Here is a 25,690-nt window from a genome sequence, read left to right on the forward strand (position 1 = left end):
AAGTGCCATTGCATATAATATTCTTCCTTTATGGCATTTTTTCACTTACTGTCCTCACAAGCATGCATAAAACCTTTTGGTTTTGTTTCTTTCATTAACTCTCATTACTACTACACAGATAGAATAACTGGCAACAAGGAAGGCTTTGGGCTTTCAAGTGTCGTCTTGTGAGCGAGTAATCGTGGTATGTGTTTTAATGGTGGATGAGGATGTCTATTGACAAAAAGAGTTCTTAAGTTGATTAGTGATGAAGTCTCACCATTGGACTCACCACTAGACCCAATGTCTGACCCAATCAATGTATCAAGTATATTTTCACTAAGATCTTGACTTGGCTGACGTGTTTCACCCTCACGGCTAGGGTCCTGACCAACTTCAGTCTCAAAATCAGTTTGGGCTTTCGCACCTAAAGCAGGATAATCATTTAGTGTGGGCAAGGTTACGACAATAGGCAACATCGGTTGACTATCCCATGAATTCTTTTGTTCATATAACCATGAGAAAGCCACTTTGACACTTATAAATCAGTCATAGGTGGACTCAAGCCAGCATATAAAAAGTTTGTCTCATCAAATATCACATGTCTAGAAACAAAGACCTTATTTGCAATTGGATCATAACATAAATAACCCTTATAATTAACACCATATCCAAGGAAAACATAAGCATGTGACTTAGGCATAAGCTTGATTGGATTATATGGCACTAAATAAGGGTAACATGTGCATCCAAAAAAATTTAAGTAATCATAGTAGGGAGTCTTACCAAGTAGCAATTCATATGGAGTTTTATGTTCCAAGTTGGGAGTTGTCAACCTGTTAATAAGATGTACAACAATACCAAAATCTTTAACCCAAAAACCTCATTAGAAGAGAAGCATATGTCAACATACTAAGCCCAGTCTCAACCACATGTATGTGTTTCCTTTCCACCACTCCATTTTATTGGGGTGTGTGTGGACACGATGCCCCCCCGTTTGATCCTACAACCACTCAAAATTTTTGAAAACACACGACTCATGAATTCACCATTGGTATCACTGTGGAAGATTTTAATGACATGTCCAAGCTGCTTTTCTGCAATGTTTTTGAAATTTTTGAAGCAGTTGAATTTGTCAATTTCTTTTTTTGCAAAAGGAAACAACCAAAATAAGCAAGGAAAGTCATCAACAATAAAAAAATAATAATGATATCCCTCTCTAGACAAAATTAGGGAAGGTCACCACAAGTTTGCATTTGATGCATTCCTGGGCCTAGGTTATGAATTTAGGGCAGTGGATAGGCTCGGTTAGGTCTAGGACTAGGTCAATAGGTTAACATAGATAAACAGGATTCAGTTTACTGATAGGTTTCGATAGAAAGTTTGGTAAGCCCAGACAATATGGAGGAAAAAACTCAAATTTGGAGGGATGATTTCGGACACCTTGAACTAGATACAATCAAAATTTCAGGAGTAGGCAACATCAGGAAATGGCAGTAAGATTTTTGGAAGAGGATGGACATACTAGATAAAATAGGATTAAACTAGGTTTTAAGACAGACACACCCAAATTGTAAAATCAATATATCATCACATAGACATCAATAAACTAGGATTTTTGGGAAGTTCAAACTAGATATCTTAAGGTAAATTGGGTCCAAATTTTAGACCTAGAGGCTTTACGGTTTGGGATAGGCATTTTTACAAAGTTAGGCTAATTTCAAGGTTGGTCAGATTTCAAGTTTAGGTTGAATTAGGTTTGGAGGCTTCTAAACTAGGTTTAGGGTTATGGCAGGGTCTAAGAAGACTTACAGGAGATATGATGAGTAGATTGAGGTTTGCTATAGGGTCTAGTCCAGTTGAGAGAAGCCAAAGCTGCACGGTTTAGGCTTTGAAAGGTTGGATCCACCGGGAACACAAGCACAAACCACAGAATTGAGGTGAACCTTGGCAGTAGCCTTAGACCACTGAAGTGAGTTGGCCCAAGGGACAAACACACATCAATTGAGTGTAGGTACTAGCCTAGAAAGAGACAAGTCAGGGGTAGGGATTCGCAATAGAGACCGCGAGAATCGAGTGAAGAGAGAGACTCGAGCTAGAGAGAGTGAGGGTCATCCAAGAGAGAAGGGGGCAAATTTAGAGAGAGATGAAAGACAAGTTCAATCTATTTCATTGATTTATTGATGCTTCAATATAGAAAATGAAGCCTATATATAGGCCTAAGGAGGGCTCTTAAAGCCTTCACAAGTTATAAGTTGCAATAATAAAGCAAAATCTAAAACTAGGTAAGAATTGTGCAGGAGGAGGACTCGAGTGGTCTCCATACTTAATCAAATTCTGGCAATACATTACTGATTCAATTTGTGAACACCATAATAAAAATTGGTTTGATCGAGCTTCATAGAAATAAAGCTTGAGAAAGCATTCCACTACACGGTAGTGGTTGATGCCAATGAAGAACTACTAGAAGACAAAGAGGCTATACCTAAGTTGTTGAATCATAGACCACAAACATGACTAGCAACGAAACAAAATCCAATGCACCAAGAGAACAAAGTACACTTTAGTAATTAAGCACCTCATGTTTTGTAACATCCTGCTTTTTTGTAACCCTTAACTTTCATATTTTTTATATAATGATGTTGGTTTTATGTGCAATTCATGATTTAATATTCACAAATATTAGATTTTGGGAGGGATGGACCCTGAAATCATCAAAATCAGATCAAATCCGATTTAATCCAGGGACAGAATCATAATTTTTAAGCAAGGGACATACCTAAAATTTTTAGAAAAATGAAGGACTAAGTTGGAAAGAGATAGATTAGGTATTTTCTTAAAAGATCTTGGTTTTAATGGGTAATGGTTGTTTGGTAAATAGGTTTATAATTAAGGCTAGTTTTGGTATAAGAAAGATAAGTTGGAAAATTAAACCAGCTATAAGGGCATAATGGTAATTATGGTAGGGGCAACTATCATTAAAAAGGTTACAACTCAGGTCCCATCGACTGGTTTGTTGTGATAAGTATTAAACTGTAATTATTAAGGTTAAAATAATATCACTTAAGAAAACTAATCTCTCTCTTTCTCTCATTACGCATACCATCTCTCTCTTCTTCTTGTCTCCCTCACAAAACCGCACATTCTTCCCCTTTGATTTTTCTCATTCTCTCACAACCATTATGTTTTGATTGAGGTAGAGAGGTTGCACCCTGTAGATTTAGATTTAGGGTCTCTCATTGTCAGGATTTTTGTCTCGTGGGTGTTCAATTCCTCGTGGGTGAGGAGTTGTTTTGGTGGAGAACATTTTTGTGAAACTTTGATAGATTTTCATTTCAAACTTGGGTATTGATGGTTCATAGTTTGATGGAGTTTTTGGTTTTCTTGCATTTATCAAGGTGCAATCTTATTATTCCATAGAAGCCTAGAGGCATGCAAGCATGTAGATGGAGTTTTGTTTGAAACTATGATAGCTTAGGTGATTTTTTGGCATGTTTGGAAAGTGAGTTAATGTGTGTATCATGAAAGCTTTCTGCTGAAAAATTTATGGTATGCTATATGAGGTTATGAAATTGCTAAACCATGTTTAGATTTGAGTTTTTGAAAATTTTGCATGATCATGACTGTTGTATATTTAGAAATGGTGTTTCTAAAAGCATGCATGCATGTTTAAGTGGGTATGACATTAAATGCAACCTTGAACATGTTTTCTCGTGGAAATGCATTTTAGAATTGTTTATTTTATATTTTATAATGAGAATCCATGGGATTCTTATTGGGAATGTTGTTTTGAAACCGAGAATTTTGGTTCGGCTCTATTTGAGGTCGACTTCTGCAAACTAGGAGTCGACTCCCTCATGGATATGCACTCAATTATGTCATCTAGGGTTGACACCTCATTTTCATATCTAACCTGTGTTTTTATGGACAAAGAGTCGACCCCTATATTCAGGGAGTCAACTCCTACAATGCAAGGGTCGACCCTTGTTTCTTAGAGTCAACCCCTGCAATTAGGGAGTCAACTCTTGAATATCAAGAGTCGACCCCTAAAAAGTAAGGGTTGAAATCAGAAATCAAAGAGTCGACCCCTAGACTTTAAGAGTCGACTCTTGAATAATAAGAGTTGACCCCTATTGCTTGGAGTTGACTCTTGCAGAGCCAGAGTCAACTCTGCAGGAGATGAGCCAACCCCTAGGCTCAAGTGACTCGACTACTGAGTTAACCAAATGTAGTTTTCGTGGTGTTTTGACTTCGAGTATGGGTTGTTAAGCATGGGATTTGATGAATCAAGTCTGAAATAGTTGTGTATGGATTTGTGGTACCAGTATATATTATTTTTTTAACAAGCTTTGTGCAATAAGGCACTAATGTGATTTTGGATGGTCCAAGAGGGACCCAACTCATGCATATATACATATTTTTTATTGTGTGTTGTATGTTGCCTTGGGATACAAGGTCCCATTATTTCTACTTATGGGTATTACAAGGATGGTAATACCAATAAAAATAAAAGTATATGCATACATACAATTGGAATTCTACGACGATGACCCTAGAGGTATCTTATTGCAAGAACATGTTTGGGTGTTGACCCAGGGTATCAAGAGAGTATATTGTGAGGTTATGTGATGAATAAGAACTTGATTAAAAATAAGATATGCTATATGTTGTCACAAAGGATGACATGAGCTTGCCGGTGTTTGTGGCTTGAGCTAGTTTGTCATATGTCAACAAGCACGCACCAACCTCATGGAATTTTTTTTGGGATAGATGAGTGAGCTTCTGTCATTTTGATCTAAGGGATTCGTCCTCCATCACGGGGCTTTAGAGGACACTAAACTCTGACACTTGAGACAGAGGTGAAGCTACTGCAGTATGTCTAGTAGTGCACTATGTCGACTACAGGGAGAGAGATAAGATCCCAAACTCTGGGTCTTAGGGAGATGTATGCCTTGATGAAGGGTCTCAGGCTCTGGTGCAAGCATCACAGTGAATATTTAGGATTTTATAAATCAAGTGGATGAATAAACACCCCTTGAATGACCCGTTGATGCCTATAGTACCGAGGGAGTGGTGCCCTCTTGGTTGTAAACATTATCATAACAATAAATGTATGTGGTGTATAACACGTAATGCAACAACAACTAAATAAAAAGATTTAATAAAATATTCATGCATGTAAGCAGACTTGGCATGAGTTTATGTGCTCGGTGCATGGTGCACCTGAGGGTCAACTCCTTAGTTGGGAGAGTCGACATCTCTTGTGTTTTGGTATTATGTTATACTCAGAGAGTCGATCCCTGAGTTAAGTGGGTCGACTTCTCTTGGTTTACGTTTGGTGTTACGTTCTGCATTGAGGATCAATCCTTGGTTCAATAAGGTTGACTCCTCCTTAAGGTTGACACCTGATGAATTGAGAGTCGACTCTTCTTGATTGAAAAAAAGATTCTTGACAAAGTGACTTTTCAAACCAACTTGTTCTGGTGCTACTTAAGACGCACTATAAGAATTATGCGGATTAGCAACGGACGCTATCCGACGATAATCTGTTGCAAATCCATTGCTAATCCATTTAGCGATGGACTGGTGACGCCTTAGCGATGGATAGCGTTCGTCGTAATTTTCTGGTCGCTAATTCGTGATGCATTAGCAAATTTCATGATCTGTCGCTAATTCATCGCTAAATAATGACTGATTTGGTTTTACAACAGATACATATCTGTCGCTAATCCATCACTAAAATTTAACGATGAATATGTATCCATCTCTAATATTCGTCACCAATTTAGCGACAGATTAGCGATGGATTACATTCCGTCACAAAACATCAGTTGATTCAGTTTTTGAGATAGATAAATATTCATCCTTAATCCATTGCTAAATTGACGATGGATAATATCCATCGCTAATCTGTCACAAATTTTAAACAAACTTTATTTGAAATATAAATATAAAAAGAATTCTCGTAATACAATTTATATAACCTGTATATAAAAAATAAAGTACACATAAAAAATACATATACAAAGCAGGTGAAACAAATTTAACACAAGTTATAAGTGAAACAAATTTAACAACCCACTATAATCCTCGCCAAGTTCTAATTAGTTACAAGTGAACATATACAAAGAGTTTCATTTGAAACAACAAGTACGTGAAACAAATTTAACACATGAATCTAATCCTCGCCATGATTCAAAGCATCATCCTCTTCATTGTCTCGATATGCCCCTTCATCCATGCCTCCATCAGCTCCTCTATGCTGATCATCTTCAGCATCCTACAAGAGAACCAAAATGTTAGTATTGATAAACAAAATATAATAAAATAAATTATATGCGATGCACCTAATTTAAGGCAATCAAAGTAACATAGCTGAATGACACATAGACTAACAATAAAGTGAAGGACAATAACAAAATTCAGATATGTGTTCTAAGGCTGACAAAAAAAATATATATAGTGATTCCATCATGCAGATATGTGTTCTAAGGTTGTCAAAAAAATGTCATAGTGATTCAAGCATGCATATATGGTTTATAAGGCTACCAAATAAATGTGTTATGTATCACAATCATGCATATATGTGTTATAAGGTAGTAAAAAAACTTTCATAGTGATGAAATCATGCTTATATGTGTTCTAAGGTTGTCAAAAAACTCTCATAGTGATTCAATCATGCATATATGTGTTATAAGGCAGTCAAAAAATTTCATAGTGATGAAATTATGCTTATATGTGTTCTAAGGTTGTCAAAAAACTTTCATAGTGATGAAATCATGCATATATGTGTTTTAAGGCAGCCAAAAAACTTTCATAGTGATGAAATCATGCTTATATGTGTTCTAAGGTTGTCAAAAAACTTTCATAGTACATGCAATCATGCATATATGTGTTATAAGGCAGTAAAAAAACTTTCATAATGATAAAATCATGCTTATATGTGTTCTAAGGTTGTAAAAAAACTTTCATAGTGATTCAATCATGCATATATGTGTTATAAGGCAGTAAAAAAACTTTCATAGTGATGAAATCATGCTTATATGTGTTCTATGGTTGTCAAAAAACTTTCATAGTGATGAAATCATGCATCTATGTGTTATAAGACAGTAAAAAAACTTTCATAGTGATGAAATCATGCATCTATGTGTTATAAGACAGTCAAAAAACTTTCATAGTGATGAAATCATGCTTATATGTGTTGTAAGGTTGTCAAAAAAATATCATAGTGATTCAAGAATGCATATATGATTTATAAGGTTGTCAAATAAATGTGTTATGTATCACAATCATGCATATATGTGTTATAAGGCAGTCCAAAAACTTTCATAGTGATGAAATTATCCTTATATGTGTTCTAAGGTTGTCAAAAAACTTTCATAATGATTCAATCATGCATATATGTATTATAAGGCAGTCAAAAAATTTTATAGTGATGAAATCATGCTTATATGTATTCTAAGGTTGTCAAAAACCTTTCATAGTACATGCAATCATGTATATATGTGTTATAAGGCAGTTAAAAAACTTTCATAGTGATGAAATCATGCTTATATGTGTTCTAAGGTTGTCAAAAAACTTTTATAGTGATTCAATCATGCATATATGTGTTATAAGGCAGTCAAAAAAATTTATAGTGATGAAATCATGCTTATATATGTTCTAAGGTTGTAAAAAAACTTTCATAGTGATTCAATAATGCATATATGTGTTATAAGGCAGTCAAAAAATTTAATAGTGATGAAATCATGCTTATATGTGTTCTAAGGTTGTCAAAAAACTTTCATAGTGATTCAATCATACATATATGTGTTATAATGCAGTAAAAAAACTTTCATAGTGATGAAATCATGCTCATATATGTTCTAAGTACTTACCTTTCTGGTTTACTTTTATTTTGATTAGATAGGTTTCTTCCTTAGAAGGAGAAGGCTCTTGAGATCCTCAATAGAAACCCCCCTTAACCATCCCTCACCCTTGCCTAATCCCTCTCATTAATGATGCCCCAAACCTACTAAAATCACCATCCTCCTTCCTCACACTTTCCCTCCACGCCATCTTCCTTTTTAGTCTGTTACTTTCTCTATCCCATCTCCTTTCACAACCAGAAAACCTATCCCTTCCCTATTGTTCACTCTCGACTTTAGCTCTCTCTCCCTATTCCCTAACCCCCCTCTAATCTTTCACGAGAACCAACATTCATTCTTCCCTCTCTATCACCTTCACACCTCTTTAGCCCTTGTCTTCACCATTTGTCACAACACATCTCCCTTCTCAATCAATGTTCAATCTGTCCCGCCACTCTCCATCACAAGCACAACAACAAACTAAGGAGTTGGTAACCAATTACAACCTTCAAGTGGTTTCAAGCCTTTTAGAACCCTTGTTTAAAAAGGATTCTCTTAGGGCACATTTGGAAGTGAGAAAACTGTAGAAAAAATGGCAACTTTTTCAACCGTTTCAAATGGGAGAAAATATTTGAAATAAAAGTTTTTTTTAAGTTTGATTTTTTATAGGAAAACATCCTCCACTAGGGGCGGTGGAGGAAATTTTCTTATCAAAAGTTTTTTTTGCATTAGGTCAACCATTCACCCATAACACACCTCATTTCATGGGGCTGCACAAGAAGAGCTTCTTCCATCTTCATCTTTCTCCTGCCTCTATCTAGTCAAACCACCTCTCTCTAAGAACTCTCTACCACCGTTTCAAATCTCTCTTTGACTCAACCTTCTTTTCTCGGTCTCATGTTTTTTACATTTTCTCACTTTGTTTTTCTCATGCTACACCATCAAGCCAAAACTTTTCATTTAGAAAAGTTATCATATTAAAACTTTAGGGAAATACAAAAACTTTCTTTACAAGTAGGACTTTCTATGCTAATAGTCTTCTTTCCCATTAAGTTAGAAGAAGATCTAACTTTAGAAGGAGTTTCTAACGTTTACTTCTTGAGTCCTGTTTGAACTTGTGCTCTACAAGACTCAATTGGGTGACATATGATCATTGGATATGGATCCTTTCCTCCAATAATTTGCACAAGTTTAGGTACACCCTTATGAGTCAGGGTACTGAAATAATGGACAGCCCTACCAATAGTAGGGCTCATAAATGAACTGAACTAGCCGAGCTTCAAGTGTTCAGGGTTGGCTTATTCTTGTGGTGAGCCAAGCTGAGTACAAGCTCATGATAGGCCTAAGCTAAATGAGCCGAGTTCAACCTTGCTTGTTTTTAGAAAAAATGCATTGTTTTTAGAGTTAGAAAAAATAGGATTACAAAAAAAATACATGTAAAATATAATCTTTATTACCTAACTAAGTGTCAGAGTACCTATTCTTTGTATTCAGCTTGCGGGGCTTATTTTACGGGTTTGAATGGGTTAAAAAAATAGGTGTAAAATATAATTCTTACTATCTAACAAACGTATATGAGTCAAGTCAAGTCGAGCCTATTTTATGAGTTTGACCAAACATGAGTGAGCAAGGGGTAAGTCCACTGAGTTTTACTCTGCCACAACTGGGTCTATGATCTTGGAGGCAGTTTTTCCGTATAAATATAAAAAAAGCTGAATATAAACAATAAATAGGCTTGGTTTGACTTTCTCGTTAGGTAGTAAAAAAGTATATTTTAGACACATTTTACATCACATATATGTGTCTAACATAGGATTCAACCATTTGGTTTGCTAAAAATATGTTAGTCGTACTTTTAGCTCGGAAACAATTCTTGTAGACAAGCCAGCTCGAACTCAGCTCGTTTAAGACTCATTATGAGCTCGAACTCGGCTTGGCTCTCCACAAGCTTGAGCCAAGCTTGAACAATTCAAGCCTGGCTCGTTTACCAGCCCTAGCCCTAATAAACGTCCCCTGATGTCTAGGAGGTTAACCTGGATTTGTCACGGTAGCCAAACGCTCATAAAGGATTCTTGGGTTTTGAAAGGCATCTCCCACTCAGAACGAGAGAGAGAGAGATTGGTGCCGTTTGGTTGTGGGTTTGGGAATGGAGGAATTTGTGAGGAACCACGCCCTGGCTGCCGCTTCCTCCGTCACCTTCTCCACCGCCGTCGTTTACCCGCTCGACACCCTCAAGACGCTGCTCCAAGTTGGTGTCATTAATCCCCTCTCTCCGTGCATTGCTAGTTAGCTTGCAATAGCTTATTGCCATTATTGCCTCAAGTGATACACATTCTGCTTTTGTGCTTCGATGCTTGTATTAAAAACACTGAACCAAACGAGAACTTGTTAGTTTTTGTTTTTATTGGCCTTTGCATCGAATTTTTCCTGAAACTTTCAGAAAACGATCTTAATTTGGTATTATTGATGAGGATCCTGATCTTAAGAAACATAATAATAACTGAACACTTAATTCTCTCTTGTTTGTACTTGTCGCTTCCTTATTTTTACTTTTTAGTAACACTAATAACTTAAAGGTTTCATAGACTTGAACTGTGAAATGCGACTCTGAGAGGTTTTATAAACTTGAACTGGACAATTCTAACTCTTTCCATAGTTATAAGTTCTATGCAATCATTTTGTCTGGGATTTGGACAGTTTGCGGGAAAGTCAGTTTAGCTAAACCGGTTGGAAACAAAACTGCACTACCTTGGTGGGAAAATTTGTTGATAAGATATTTGTTGGAAGTAACAGGACATGCAAGAAAAAGTACCATCCAGTATCTGAGTACAAGTGGCTATACAGCATATTGCAGACGTTCTTTTTTCAAAAAAAGGGAAAACAGTACAAACATATGCATTAGTTTTCCATTTCACTAAATTGGTGGCTAAATATTCCAATGTTTTGGGAAGGTTCTCACAATTTGTAACCCGTTTTATTTTCTTCTAAAGGATTTTTAATTTCATACTTTCTATGAGGTCTCTTGTAGGCTCAAGAAAAAAGTTATCACTTTGTTTTCCTCGCATATGAGTATAGTATTTTTTCTGATTCAATTCTATCAAATACATGGTTTGTCCAATTGATGTTGCTACATGTGCATGATTCTTTTAGTCCTACCTTTATCGTGTGGAGGATGTTGTACTCAGGTTCTCTAGTCAAACTTCATTATATATAACTTATTCAAATTAACCAGGAGTTTCTCCACTTCAGATGAGAATCACGTAAAATGCAAGTGTTTAATCAGATTTACTTTGGAAGGGTTATTAATTTTTGGTGATTTGTTATCTTGGTGCCATTAAAATAGATTTTTGATTTAAAATATTACTGAAGATATATTTGCTTACAAACATCATGTGCAGAAAACTGATAAACACTCCTCTTACAAATACTGAAAATTTTGCTTGTATTGTTTTTCAATATATCCAGTAAATTTGGTTATCCAATAGGTTGGTGCAGGCGCTGGTCAGAAACTGGATATGACACAAGTTTTTGGTAGAGTAAAATCCATATCAGGCCTTTCTGGTAACTTCAAGAAACTATTATGTTTTCATATGATTCCATTTATTCACTCTCCTTATCTGCATGAATAATATCACTACACATGATTCATCTAAACAGTGAAATGATTGTTTCTACCAGTATTCTTGAAATATATTCACTTTCCTTATTCCATTGGTAGATTCAATCACATTGTTCAATTGTAACTGGACCTCACTTCATGTGTCTTTTGAATGCCTTCTAGTGTATAACTAGACACACAGACTACAAAAGGCATTACATAGAATGACTAATTCAAGATTGTTGACTATAGAATGACCAACACAATTTTTTACTATGTAATGGACTGATAGTAGTATTGCGTAGAATAGAGAGAATTATGGAAATGCCCATAATATGATTGTGGTTTACATGGTGCCATCTCAAAAGCCCTGCTTGAGTAAAAATGTTTTGAAAATTTGAATTTACTATTACAATCATTTCAAATGCAATCACTTGTTGTAGCTACTATAATTGAACAAGACCAACAATGTTCTAAGTTTAGGGGATCTTACCTAGTTTGAACAAGACCAACAAATTAATCTATAAGTTTGAACCGTGAACCTACCACATAGCATCCATGAAAAGCCTTTGTAACTAGGTTCATATTTTCTACTTTTAAGGAGTTTGATGTTTCACATGTTGTGGATAGAGCCCTAGGTTCTTTGAGGAATGCTTTTCGAGATAAAGGTAGCTTTGATTGTGAGACCACTAAGATATTTAAGACAATATTCTAATCCACAAGATCTTTTGACTTCTAAGCCTGCAGCCTATTGTCTCCTAGGCTTGCTGCAATGCCACCTTCCAACAAAAGCTCTATTAGACCTTCCCAAGAAGTCCCTCCTTCAGCATTCACATCCATGTTGTGGGCCCTCTCAAAATCTCATGTTATCTCACCTAAGCAAACTAGTCCTCAATCTTAAGCGCTGCTGGTGCCTGAATAATTGTGAAGTCATACCCAAGTCTGCACTTTTCACAACCGACTCACAGCAGCCTGTACGATAGACAGAATATTGATCTTGTTTCAATTGCATGCACATGCATTAAATTGATGGTAGTTTGTAAACAAAATAACAGGACCAAGACTGCTTTTGTTAGATAGAGTAGAGCAATTGATTGGTGGTGGTTCATGGCATTTCTACAAATCTGTGCTTTACTATTTTTGTTCACATATTGTATTCTTATAATTCATTTTGATGAAGTGTATATAATGTTGAATTACCGTCATCATAATCATAAGAGCATATAAATAATAAAACCAACATGATGTCTCACTTTAGTGATTAGTTTTCTTTGCAAACTTCAATGCAAACTCCTCTTTTCCTATTTCTTGGAATCTTAGGGTTTCTTTTCTCATGAAAACTTTGGCCGCTTTTTCTAGGTTTATGTACTTTAATGGTAAGTTGTCATACTAGGAAGGGAAGCGGGGAACGATGGGGAAGCATAAGCAAGAAGTAAGGCATTTTAAAATTTATAGGAAGCAAGAAGCAAGAAATAAAAAAAGAAGAGAGATGAGAATTGAATGAGAATAGAATAGAACACAAATAAAAACTAGAATAAAATAACTATTCTTAATTTTCATAATTTTAATGTAAGAACTAAATTGTTGTTAAAATCTAAAATAATGACTATCAATTTAGAGAAAGCACATGGGAAGTGAGTGGGAAATGCGAAAAGAAGCAGATAAAAAACATGAAAAGAAGCACGAGAGAACATATAAGAAGCATGTATGAAGCATAGGAGAAGTGTGGGAGAATTGAGATTCTCATCAAGTTTCAGAAGCGAGAAGTATCACGCTTCCGAAATGAGTTTCCAAGAAGTGCACTTCCCACCTATCTAAGAAGCTTCTAGTAACTTTGGTTAACATGTATTCTTTTGTCTTTTTTAACAATATTACTTTTTGCAGACTTTTATTGTTTGTATGATTTTTTATCATTTGTGTTTATCATAAATATACAAACTGCTCATCTGGTAGGCATGACTTGTAGCTGAAGGGATGTCATGAGTTCGAAAGTCATGGATGCATGTCCTTTGATGTGAAGTTGAATCTAGGTGTAGTCCTTGTGTGTGTGTGTGTGTGGGGGGGGGGGGATTACACCAATGAACTTGCATGTGATTGAGGTAGCCTTCCCTAGTTATAAAAAAAGGTACACATAAACAAAATGTTTCTTTTTTATGTACTGAAGGGAAGTAAGTTCTTTATCCTTTTCTCTTTCTTTCTTTCATTTTTGCATTCAATTTCTATTAGGGCTCACCTCTTTTCCACAACTATCAATCATGTAGGCCACATAGCCATCTATATCGTTCAAGGTAATTTCTCGAAGATATTTTCAAAATGTGGATACTCTTAGAATAATCTTGAAAGTTTAAAAAATGAAAAATATAAATAATAGTAATAAAGAATAGGTTTTCTATTATTTTTCTTACAAAAATATAAAGAAACAAACTTTAAAAGTTTTAAAATACAAAGAAACAAAAAAATAGAAAAACTGAACTTAAAATATATAAAATTAAGTTTTTTAATTGAAAAAATATCGTGTTAATATTGCAGTAATATCACAATATTTTCATTTTATCTATATTTTAAAAATATCACAAGATTTTCCAAATATTATTGGCTATGTTAATTTCTCAGAATTTCTTGCAATATTTTCAAAATATCACTGATATCGGTGACTATGTTAGGCAAACATCTGATTTAGGGGGCTGACCATTTGATTGGTGAGATGGCCATTCGATCCCCTCCTTCAAACCTCCTTTCAACATCAACCTTCTCATCATCAAGGCAGAGATCAATCACTCAAGATAATTTTACCAAGCACCATTGACTGACAAGCCAAATCCAATCATTGAGCTTCATCCATTATTTTTCGGCCACTCTCTTGCTCACTTGATAGGCTATTTTTTGTTCCTTTAGGGATTTTGCATAGCAGCCACTTGAATATTTTCCTTTCTTCGTTTTCCCCCTTTTCATTGATAGTTTCACAAAACCATGATCCTTCTTTTCTCCCCCCTAACCTTATTAGCCATCATTATTTTATGATTTTGGGATTTTATCTTCTTTTCTTCTTGACCATTCTTTTTCCAGAAAATAGTTATGTTGTAGTTCCTTTTGAACATTCCCAGCGTTCTAGTTTCTTTCTTTTTCTCCATCATGAATATTTCTGCTCATAATTTGTTTTAAACTCATATCCAAAACAAGAATACTTTTCTTTACTGTTTATATATATATATGTGTGTGTGTGTCTCTCTCTCTCTCTCTCTCTCTCTCTCTCTCTCTCTATATATATATATATATATATATATATATATATATATAGGGCCACTAGAATATGTTAACTGGAAATATGTGAACTGGAGTATGAGCCGAGATTTTCATGGTTTTTTTATTTATTTTTCTTATATTTCACCGTACGGATGTGATGTAGATGCTTGTTTTTATAGAAACAGACTCTTGGATCATCCGATTACGATGCATAAGAAGGATCTTTTGAGGCTTGAAAATCAATGGCTCAGAATTTTTGTAAATATTCACGCATCCAAAAAACACATTTTTTCATTGAAAATACATGATCCAACAGTGAATTCCTAGCAAATGGACCATGCCGATGCCGAATGCATCTGCAGGGTTGGATTTGCAAAAAAAAGTGTCGGAAGTGCCTACTTCACACTCCGGTTCACATATTTCCAGTTAACATATTCTAGTGACCCTATATATATATATATATATATATATATATATATATATATATATATATATATATATATATAGTTAGCACAGGCAAGCATTTTGTGAATTTTTCATTGTTTCTATTTTATCTGCCATGCATCTCTGTCAATTTGAACTTGCTCTGGGCAGCCAAAGTGTCCCGATTGGCCATGGTTGGCAGGAAGAGTCAGCCACATGTATTTTACTACAGAACTCTTTAGTAGATATATATATATATGTATATATATATGTACATATATATATATGTACATATATATATAGTTAGCACAGGCAAGCACTTTGTGAAATTTTCATTGTTTCTATTTTATCTGCCATGCATCTCTGTCAATTTGAACTTGCTCTGGGCAGCCAAAGTGTCCCGATTGGCCATGGTTGGCCGGAAGAGTCAGCCACATGTATTTTACTACAGAACTCTTTAGTAGAACTTGTTTAGGTGACTATGTCTGGATATGGTTTATCATCATTCAGTAGAAGGATTTCATATAATGGATATGAATGGCACATCTGAAGATAGAGTTCCCAGTATCCTGTTGTATACTGTTTAATAGCACATGATGTCATTATAGTTCTTATCTGCATGCTTATTTTGTTGTCTGTAATGGTCGTTTAATTAGTCTAATGAAAAATTGGCGGTTATTTTTGCCAGTCATATTTGTTGATATATAAACATAGTATCTCACAATGTTCTTTTGGCTCTGTAGGTTTTTATGGTGGGTTTGGTTGGTTGGTGTTAGGTAGGATACCAGCAGTTGGAGCTCGGTTTGGAATGTATGAGCTTTTAACAGCTTTCTATAAAGGTATTCTTTCACTTGATCTGTTCATCCACTACTTAAGCTATGCTTTTATGCTTACATGTTACAATGGATTGGGCTATTTCGCTCAGTCTTGCCTTTCTTTTTTCTAATTTTTCCCTGTTCCTGACAGAAATACATTTATTTGTTGCAAAACTAACAATTTAATATCTGAATGTTGTTCTATAGGTTTGACATAACATGTTAAATTCAAAGATTTTGAAAAATATTTTTTCAGGGATTCATTCTTGAAGCAAAAAATTACTCACAAGATATACAGTTCTTCAACAGAACAAAACTTAGATGTGGTTGAGTAACATGGCTCAGACCTGGGTTTCATCAATTTAAGCAAAACACTTAGCAAAAAACATTAGAATCAGGAATCCAAGATTTCTGGTTGGCAGCAATTTTTGTGTTCATGGAAATTTGGTTTCTATTTGGCCAGTTCATGATGAGACTATGTTTAGAATACTTGTAATGGATCTTGGCGACAGTTGGAAATGTTTTATATAGTCATGAATTCTGTTATGCATTTTCAATTTGAAAGCACAAGTATGCCTCTTTTTTAATTGTTTGAGTTTCCATTATAGCTTACTGAATTTAGTAAGTTTGAGCTTTGTGAATTCTGTGAAATTTTTATTGATTTTTTGCAGATGGTCGAGAAGACAATCATGTGTATGTTTCCGAGGCTCTTTTAGCTGGCTTAGCATCTGGAGCTCTAGAAGCTGTCATAAACACACCATTTGATCTTTTTAAGCTCCGTATGCAGGTCACTTCTGCATGTCATAATCCTTCTCTTAAGCATCATCATACCGAGCAAAGCGTAGTGCCAGCTATTTCGAGATCACTGCATGGTTATGTGCCAGATAAGATGGCATGGGATCGTACTGCTAATCTTCTATCTACACTAGCTAACAAGCATCCCAACCTCATTCGTGCTCTAAAAGAGTACCCATGGATGTTGACTGGGTCAGGGCGGCCACCTTCAGTATATGATGTCAAAGGGCCTTTACAGATTGTCATGTTAGAAGGATGGGGTGCCGTTTGGAGAGGTCTTAGACCAGGGTTATTTCGTGACTCCATCTTCGGTGGCATTTTTTTTTCATGTTGGCAGGCTATTCACATTATGTTACTTGACTGGAAAAGTCTTGATATGGATGACCCACCAAGGTTTTCTGCCAGAATTTTTGAGTGACTTTTACATTTCATACTTAGTTTAAGCTTGAATTGCATGCTATGATCAATCATTTCTGTCAACTTGTGCTCTGTTTTTTTTCTTTTGTATGTGTGTGTGTGTGCTCCTCATGCGTGTTCTAAGTTCTAACTGTGCACTGGGTAGACACTTAAGGTGATATACAGAAACCTAAAAGTGTCTCCAAGTCTTAGTCCTATCTTGGAAGTATTTTATATCAACATAACATAATACAACATGCAGTAAGATAGTAACAATTCTTAGAATCATCTAATGGTGAAGTCTAAAAAATGCACATGCTAAACTTCCATGAAAATGGGAATGCCTCATTAGAACATCTTCCATTATGGAAAGAAGTTTGCCAAAAGTGGCTGTGGTAAGTTGGATATTCGGGGCACTAGTGAGTGGTGGTGGTTCACTTTGAAAGATAATGGCAGGTGGGCACTCCTAATCAAGGAAATATGTGCATTAAGGAGTGACCTTGGGAATGGAAGTATAAGCCAACATGGATAAATAGGTCAAGTTTTTGAAAATTTTGGATGTCTGATCTGCATCTCTACCTTGAAGGAATTATTGCGATTGACCAGAACAAAAGGGTGACATCCTTGTTGCCATTCATTTGCCCCCACCCTTTGCTTTGCCACATCCTAGAGATAGGATGTTGACCTACCATTCTGCTCTTGTACTGGCAAAACCATTGAAGGAATGCATCTCTGTAGCAGTTCTAGGGATGTGGCTGTGTAGAACTATGGAGCATGGGGGATCTTCACTATAAAACTTGCAATCTGGAACACTTTTGCCTTGGGTGGATGTTGCCCCACAAAAGGATATTTGTAAAAGGGATTCTAACCTCCTGCATATGTTTTCTAAATGGGAGCCCTTAACTTCTGATGACCTACAGAAAAAGTAAAATCTTGTTGTAGATAATCTTGTTTGCACGTAAATACAAGAATCCATCCATCATCTCTTTGCAAAGTATGATGGCCTTAAACTTTTCTTTGAAATATACTGGTTGGGGTGTTGTGAAGGTGGTAAAGGATCTAATCTCACCTAAGCAACTTCTTGCAAAGACATGATTAAAAGGAAAACGAGATCCTGAAGGTTTAGTGTTGCCGGTCAGATGGAACATGGTACTTCCAGATAACTACACCGTTACTCCTCGAGCTATACATGCACATATTTGAAACAGAGTTTTGGACTGGATGCCCTTGGTTGGCCAATGAATACAATAGCTAGTTGGGATGGAATTGCCTATATTTGAGTACACATTTTCACTCCTCTTGGCTGTTGCTCGTGGTTATTTCTTGTGAATTAGTAGATTATGATTCCCTGTAGAATGGTGCCTGCCTGCTACCACTTTTTTTCTTTTTTTCTAAATAAGTTAAGAGGGTAAAAGTGTGAAACAGTAAACCACCTGAGGTATCACCTACCAATTTGTAACTGCCTAACTTTGCATTTAATTGCTTTTTCTTTATTTTTATTTTTTTCAACATTTGCAAGCTTGGTCTTTTAATCATTCAGTTGATGATAGTCGAATCAAACAAATGACTAAAATATCCTTGTCATTTATTCTATAGCAATAGAATGGTGGTCTACTTCCTCAGGGTGTTTGAGGTAGAATAAGCAATGCAAGTGGTTACATGTAATGATTAATAAGTTAGACAATTGTATGTAAATAAAGAAAAAGTCAGGAAGTTTTCTGATTTTCCCTTAATTTTGTTTCCATTAGCCTCAAACATGAACTTGTATATACACATGCAAAGTGAAATATGCACATGCATCATCCATAGCATAATTCATGGAAATGTTAATTAAATTTGCTTGTTTATGATGTGCTTTAATATTTAATGTGATCAAGGTTAATAGATTTTTTGTAGAAAGGCATTGTTCTTCCTGAGGAAAAAATATAATAAACACTCTGAATATAGCAAGTGGTGATCCAAAACTCTTATAAGATGCTTCTTCAAGGTCTCCTTACAAACAAACACCATGGTTCCTTTCATACGTAGTTTTTTCCTCCCTATCAGAGCCTCCTATCTACTAAATTATCTGGGCTACTCTATTCATCAGAAGGCAAGATATCCTTGTCTAGCAAAATCAAGTTTCGCTGCTAGAGTGGGAACTTGGTGGTGCCAAGACTATATCATTAGTGATGAGGAAGGGAACGCTTTTTGCCTTGGTGTAAGAGAGAGGCCATCAAGAATCAAGTTTATAGGAAAATGCTGCAGGGAAAGTATAAAAAGTTTCATGATGATAAGGGAAGGAGAAATCTAATGAAGAATGACTGGGAGGAGGTGCATTGTAATAGAAAAAAATCAATAGACTAGTGAGAGGGTAAGAACCTCAAACCCTGCCATGGAGATTGGTGGTGTGATAGGTGCGTACCCCTTAATTTTCAGAGAAGACTATCATTCTTCCACTTTCATTTTGAGCATGCAAAAAATGACTAGTCTTTTCTACGGCATCTGCTCGGAGTTTCACAGACTTCTCATGGAGAATCTTCATATGGGTTTCATCTTGAAAAGCATAAATCATGGACCAGCTCAACTTAGTTTGGCTCTCAGCAATACATGCAGCCCCCCTAAAGATGATGGATGCTTGTCTTCACAACTTTTGTGCTGCCTTTTTTTTGGGTAAGATGTAGGTTTACCTTTTGGAGAATAACAGTTATTTCAGCAATGCAAATGTTGACAAAAAAATCTTAAGCAATGATGGGAGGGGGAGTCATCTATTGGATTCCCGAGGTTGGTAGCTTGGTATGCAAAAATGTTCTAGCGTGCTACTTTCAGATGATGATGATGACAGTACTTGTTACCAAGGCACCAGTGTATGCTTGATTCACATTTGAATTGATGGGAGGGGCATTCATCTATTGGATTCCCAAGGTTGGTAGCTGTTAAAATGTATTCAATTTCGTCATATGTACGTGTGTGTGTGTGTGTGTGTGTGTGTGTGTGTGTGTATATATATATATATATATATATATATATATATATATCTTTTCTCTTTTTTACCCGAAAAGGGTATTCTTGTAAATTCCTATTTTACGCATATTCCATTTGGAATATGATTGTACTTATTTTTATTCTTTTATTTTTCTCCTTTTTTCTTTTCTTTTCTTATTTCTTTTTCATTTTCGTATTTCGGGCCACCTAGGATGGCTCCCCAAAGAGTCGTTGGGAAGCCTCCAACGGTCACAAATGTGACAGTTGGGGGCTCCCAACGACTCCTTTGGGAGCCCCCTAGGTGGCTCCTTTAGTTGTGTATAAATAGGGGTCTTCCCCTTGTATTTTGTAAGGCTTGAGAGTCTCAAGCTTCTCTCCTCTTATTCAATATATTCGTATTACATGCATTTGTGCATGTTTGCATTATTTTACACCTTTTGCGTATTTGTTCAAGTGTTCTTTGAGTGCCTTTGTGCATATCTTTTGTGAAGTATTAGTGCTTGTATGCGCATTGTCTCTTCGTAGACATTTTTACATGGTATCAGAGCTTGGTCAAAGATCGAAGATCGTGTGATTCTTCATTTTTCGGGTGCCTTGAAAAACATGTCTTTGGCTTCTTGGAGATTGGAGTGGGGGCTTCTCTTCCTTCAATATTTTAGAATATTCCTACATCAAGTAAGACCAAAAATCTTATTGCGGTACGTGTTTTTTTCTCTATTCTCTTCTCTAATGGGTAAAAAAGACTCCCATTTCTCTCTTGGTTTTAAACTTAATGACTCCAACTATCACGTTTGGGCCGAGAATATGAAGGCACATATTAAAGGAAAATGGCTTTGGGGCTATGTCCAAGGCTCGATTTCCGAACCGGAGCCTAAGATTACCTTGATGGAGAGACGAGAAATAAAAATCCTTGAAGGAGATGAAAGAGCCAAGGCTCCTAAAGAATATTTCAAGAGGCATGAGGAATGAGAAATGAAAAATTTCAAGATTCTTTCTTGGGTTTTTTTCATCGGTTGAAACTAAGATCAATGCCAATATTATCAAGTTCAAGAAAGCATCCGAAGCTTGGCATTATCTTGAGAAAATGTACACATCAAGAGACTTATCTCACAAGTACTATCTCCAAAAAAGGGCTTTAACCCTTCAACAAAATGAAATGTCCATAAGGGAATATTTTGTGGAATTGTCATCTGTTGAAGGAAAGATTAGATACACCGAACCCTAGGTAGAGAGAAAGAGAGAAGGGAGAGAGAGAGAGTGAGAGAGAGAGAGAGACGGCTGCATAAGAAAAACTCGTTAACTTAATTAGGGCAACTACTCTCAATGTTAAATAGAGAGAGGCCTAAAAGAATAAATTACATCTAAGTCCATTATTAAATTAAAATTTCAAATAACCTCTAATCTAAGAAGGCTTAAACATAAAACCACCTATTCTCAACACTCCCCCTCAAGCTGGAGCATAGATATCAATCATGCTCAGCTTGTCACAACATTTTAAGAAATTTGGTCTAGCAAGAGGCTTTGTAAACATATCTGCAACTTGGTCTTCTGACTTTAAATATTTGGTGGTGATATGACCAGCTTGAACCATATCTCTTACATAGTGGCAATCAACCTCAATGTGCTTTGTTCTCTCATGAAAGACATGATTGTTTGCTATATATATGTTGCAGCCTTGTTATCACACATCATGGTCATAGGAGAGAAAGCCTTCACCTGAAGATCATGAAGAACAGTACGAACCCACATCAATTCAGCAGCTGTTTGGGCCATAGCCCGATATTCTGATTCTGCACTCAACCTAGAAACCACATTTTGTTTCTTACTTCTCCAAGAAATCAAGTTGTCTCCCAGAAACACACAGAATCCTGTGGTAGATTTTCTATCCACTACAGATCCTGCATAGTCAGCATCAGAATAGGCCACTATCTCCAGAGTTCCACCTTTCCTGAACAATAACCCCTTTTCAGGAGAAGATTTTAGATATCTGAGAATCATTATAGCTGCATTCCAGTGTACCTCAGTTGGTTTGTCCATAAACTGGCTAACTTTGCTTACTGCTAAAGCAATATCCGGCCTGGTCACAGTTACATATAGTAGCTTCCCTACTAGGGAGCGATAGCTTTTGCTATCAACCGGTTTTGACCCTTCTTCAAACAACTAAACTTTATGGTCCATGGGGAATATTTGCTGGTTTAGCTCCCAACATTCTCGTTTCCTTTAATAAGTCAAGAACATACTTCCGTTGAGACAAAACCATCCCTTCACGGCTCCTGACAACTTCTATACCCAGAAAATATCTAAGTGAACCAAGGTCTTTTGTAACAAAGTGTTTTTGAAGATGAGCCTTTGTGGCTTCAATAGCTTTCACATCATCTCCTGTAAGAATGATGTCATCCACATATACCACCATAACAACTATGCCAGAATTAGTTTTCTTGATAAATAGTGTATAATCTGCTGCTGACCTATTAAAGCCAAAGCTTGACATCACTTCAAACAACTTTTGAAACCATGCACGAGGACTTTGTTTCAAGCCATAAATCGCCTTTCTCAATCTACACACCTTCTGACACTCCTCCTCAATCTCGAATCCTGGAGGTTGTTGCATATAAACGGTCTTAGATAGATCCCCATATAGAAATGCATTTTTCACATCTAATTGGTACAAGCTCCAACCATGCTGAACAACTATTGAGAGAACAAGACGAATGATACCCATCCGTGCATCAGGAGAAAAAGTTTCAAAGAAATCAATACCATATGTTTGAGTATACCCTTTTGCTACTAATCTGGCCTTGTACCTTTCAATAGAACCATCAAATTTGTACTTTATTGTATATACCCATTTACATCCAACAATGTCAGCATCTGCTGGGGAATCAACTAAATCCCAGGTATGTTGAGATACTAAAGCATCAATTTCTTCTTGCATGGCCAGCTTCCAGCGGTTATCAAGCTCTGCCTGTTGATAGTTCAGAGGAATAGTTTCAGCAGATAAGGCTGAAATAAAGGTTTTCATCTGACTGCCAATTCTAGCATCAGAGACAAAATGAGATATGAGATATAAGGTACATTGTCGTGTCCCCTTGCGTAGAGCAATAGGCCTGTTATCATCATCATGAAGATCACTATTGTCAGTAGAACTTACCTCAGGGGAAGAAGAAGATGAAGGCTCTTGCGGAGGTGGAGCTTTACGCACATATACCAATGGAGGATTATTAAATCTGAAAGAGGATGAAGTTTGGTTCGGTAATGAGGGCACAAATTCCAAAGGAAAAAGGAGGTATATGTAATGAAAATGACTCAGCTGGATCAACCTGCAGCGGGGAACCGGTACTGGAGTAATATGGAGTGGATTCCAAGAAAGATACATCCGCAGTGACATACTCTCGGCGAGAAATAGGATCATAACATCGATATCCCTTTTGATTTTTGGGATAACCTAAAAATATGCATTTTGTAGCTTGAGCAGCTAATTTATCACGGTCAGGGCCAAGTTTGTGTACAAAACAAACACATCCAAATATTTTTGGTGAGAAAGAAAAGAGTGGGGCATTAGGTTTTAGTATATGTAATGGAATTTGATCACCCACAGAAGACGAAGGCATGCAGTTGATCAGATAGCAAACAGTGGTAATCGCATCACCCCAGTATAACGCAAGAACATTAGATTGAATCATAATGGTCTGGGCAACATCAAGCAGGTGCCTATGTTTTCGCTCAGCCACCCCATTTTGTTGAGATGAATAGGCACAAGAAGTTTGGGGTTGAATGCCATGATCTTGGTAAAATTGTAACAGACCTTTTGATTTAAACTCAAGAGCATTATCAGTGCGAACAATCTTGACAATAGATTCAAACTGAGTTTTTATTTCAAGAATTAAGGATTTGATAATACTTGGAACTTCAGATCGTTCTTTTATTAAAAACACCCATGACAACTTAGAGAAATCATCAACAATAACAAGATAGTAACGACATTGAGTCCTAGTAGGAATCTTACTAGGACCCATACATCTGCATGAATAAGTTCAAACACTTTATTACTAGACTTACTCTGACTCGAAGAGAACGAACTTCGATGATGCTTGCCCAACTGACATGCTTCACACTGAAGTGATGTAGTGGAAGGAATTTGAGGAAAGACCGAACGAAGCTTTGACAATGAAGGATGACCTAGGCGACGATGCCACTGGACAGGACTGAATGAGTGTTCCACTGCAGCATGAACATTACCCACTAGATGATGTAGGTAGTAGACTCCATTTTCTTCATAGCCTCCACCAATCTTCTTCCCGTCAGCAAATCCTGAAAATGACAACCCATCGGATCAAATATTACTCTACAGTTTTGTTCTTTTGTAGGGCAACTAACAAAGAGTAAACTTTGAGGAAAGTTTGGAGCATGAAGCACATTTTGCAACTGTAAGGAGGAGGATATGGAAATATTTCCCTGACCAACAACCGCCGAGGAACTCCCATCGGCTAATGAGACTCCTCGATGAACAATAATATCATTGAGATCTGAAAACACAAGTAAATTTCCACACAAATGTCTGGATGCACCAGAATCAATAATCCACTTACTGTCAGTCGGATGAAGATGCTTTCCGGTTGAATAGGCAACTACTGTCACTTGCAGAGATATTATCCTGTACATTTGTTGCCTCGAGAGTAGTAACATTTGCTTTAGGAGTATATGACTTTGATGAAGAAGGGGTTGGCCGACCATGCTTATCCCAGCAACGATCTTCTAAATGTCCAGATTTTCCACAGAATGTACATTGAAGCTTTCCTCTGCCTCCCATACCTCGTCCACGGCCTCGTCCTCTGATATTCTGAAAATTTTCACGCCCATAACCAGATGAGACAACTAGAGCAGATGACTGAGTCACATGCTCAGATTGTGGAAGAGAGATTGCAAGTCTACTCAGACGATTGTATGCATCAGCAAGAGTAAGTACATCTGAACCAGTCAATATTTGGACTTTTGCAACAGAGAATTCTGACGATAAACCTGTAAGAAACCGAGCAACCATAGTTTGTTCTTGATGATCCTTTTGTTTCGAACAACAGAGAGGTCTGTGAGCATTAAGTCTTTTAAACGCAGATTTGACAAAGGCATAGTACTGGGCCAAGGTCTGATCTCCCTGCTGTAAATTATATATCTCCTGTTCAACTTGCAGGATACGACTCACATTAGTCTCTTATGAGTACGTATCTCAAAGATTGTCCCACATCTGTTTGGCTGTATTATAGTAAATTAAACCATCTGCAATAGGTGGTTCAACACTATTCATGATCCACGACATAACTATGTCATTATCTTCATCCCAAGTAACATATTTTCCCACTTTTTCAGTGGGTTCGTCTTCCAACAAGATATGTTTTCTACGATGTCCAGATACCGACATCATAAAAGTTTTGGACCACCTGGCATAGTTAGTTTCATTCAACCTTACAGAAGAGCCGTACGAAAAGGGATTGGCAAATGCCTTGTACTCCCCAATATGTTCCATTTTGGAATCACATTTCGAAGTTTCAGCCATACTGAAGATATAATTTTATTTCAGCAGAGATAAAAATCTGGACAAGCTTCAAGCAACACAGGGGATAGCGTGTGACACT

At 36.5% G+C, this 25,690-nt stretch overlaps 1 protein-coding gene across 3 annotated transcripts in view; it reads left to right on the top strand.

The window, feature by feature from the left end:
* Positions 1–9,877: 9,877 nt before the first annotated feature.
* LOC149821027 (Mitochondrial substrate carrier family protein) overlaps positions 9,878–25,690 on the top strand; it is a 69,676-nt gene continuing 53,863 nt past the window's right edge. For 2 of the 3 annotated variants that reach the window (XM_089983763.1, XM_089983765.1), the window contains exons 1-4: positions 9,878–10,074; positions 11,312–11,387; positions 15,834–15,929; positions 16,577–17,093. In XM_089983763.1, the coding sequence (XP_089839889.1) occupies positions 9,973–10,074; positions 11,312–11,387; positions 15,834–15,929; positions 16,577–17,093 (791 nt within the window). In that variant the 5' untranslated portion in view covers positions 9,878–9,972. Of the gene's footprint in view, positions 10,075–11,291; positions 11,388–15,833; positions 15,930–16,576; positions 17,094–25,690 lie in introns of all 3 variants that reach the window. The other variant, XM_089983764.1, reaches the window with a different exon arrangement.

The sequence above is a fragment of the Nuphar pumila genome, chromosome 12, assembly GCF_984573655.1.
Source record: "Nuphar pumila chromosome 12, dmNupPumi1.hap1.1, whole genome shotgun sequence".
In the NCBI taxonomy this organism is placed as follows: Eukaryota; Viridiplantae; Streptophyta; class Magnoliopsida; order Nymphaeales; family Nymphaeaceae; genus Nuphar; species Nuphar pumila.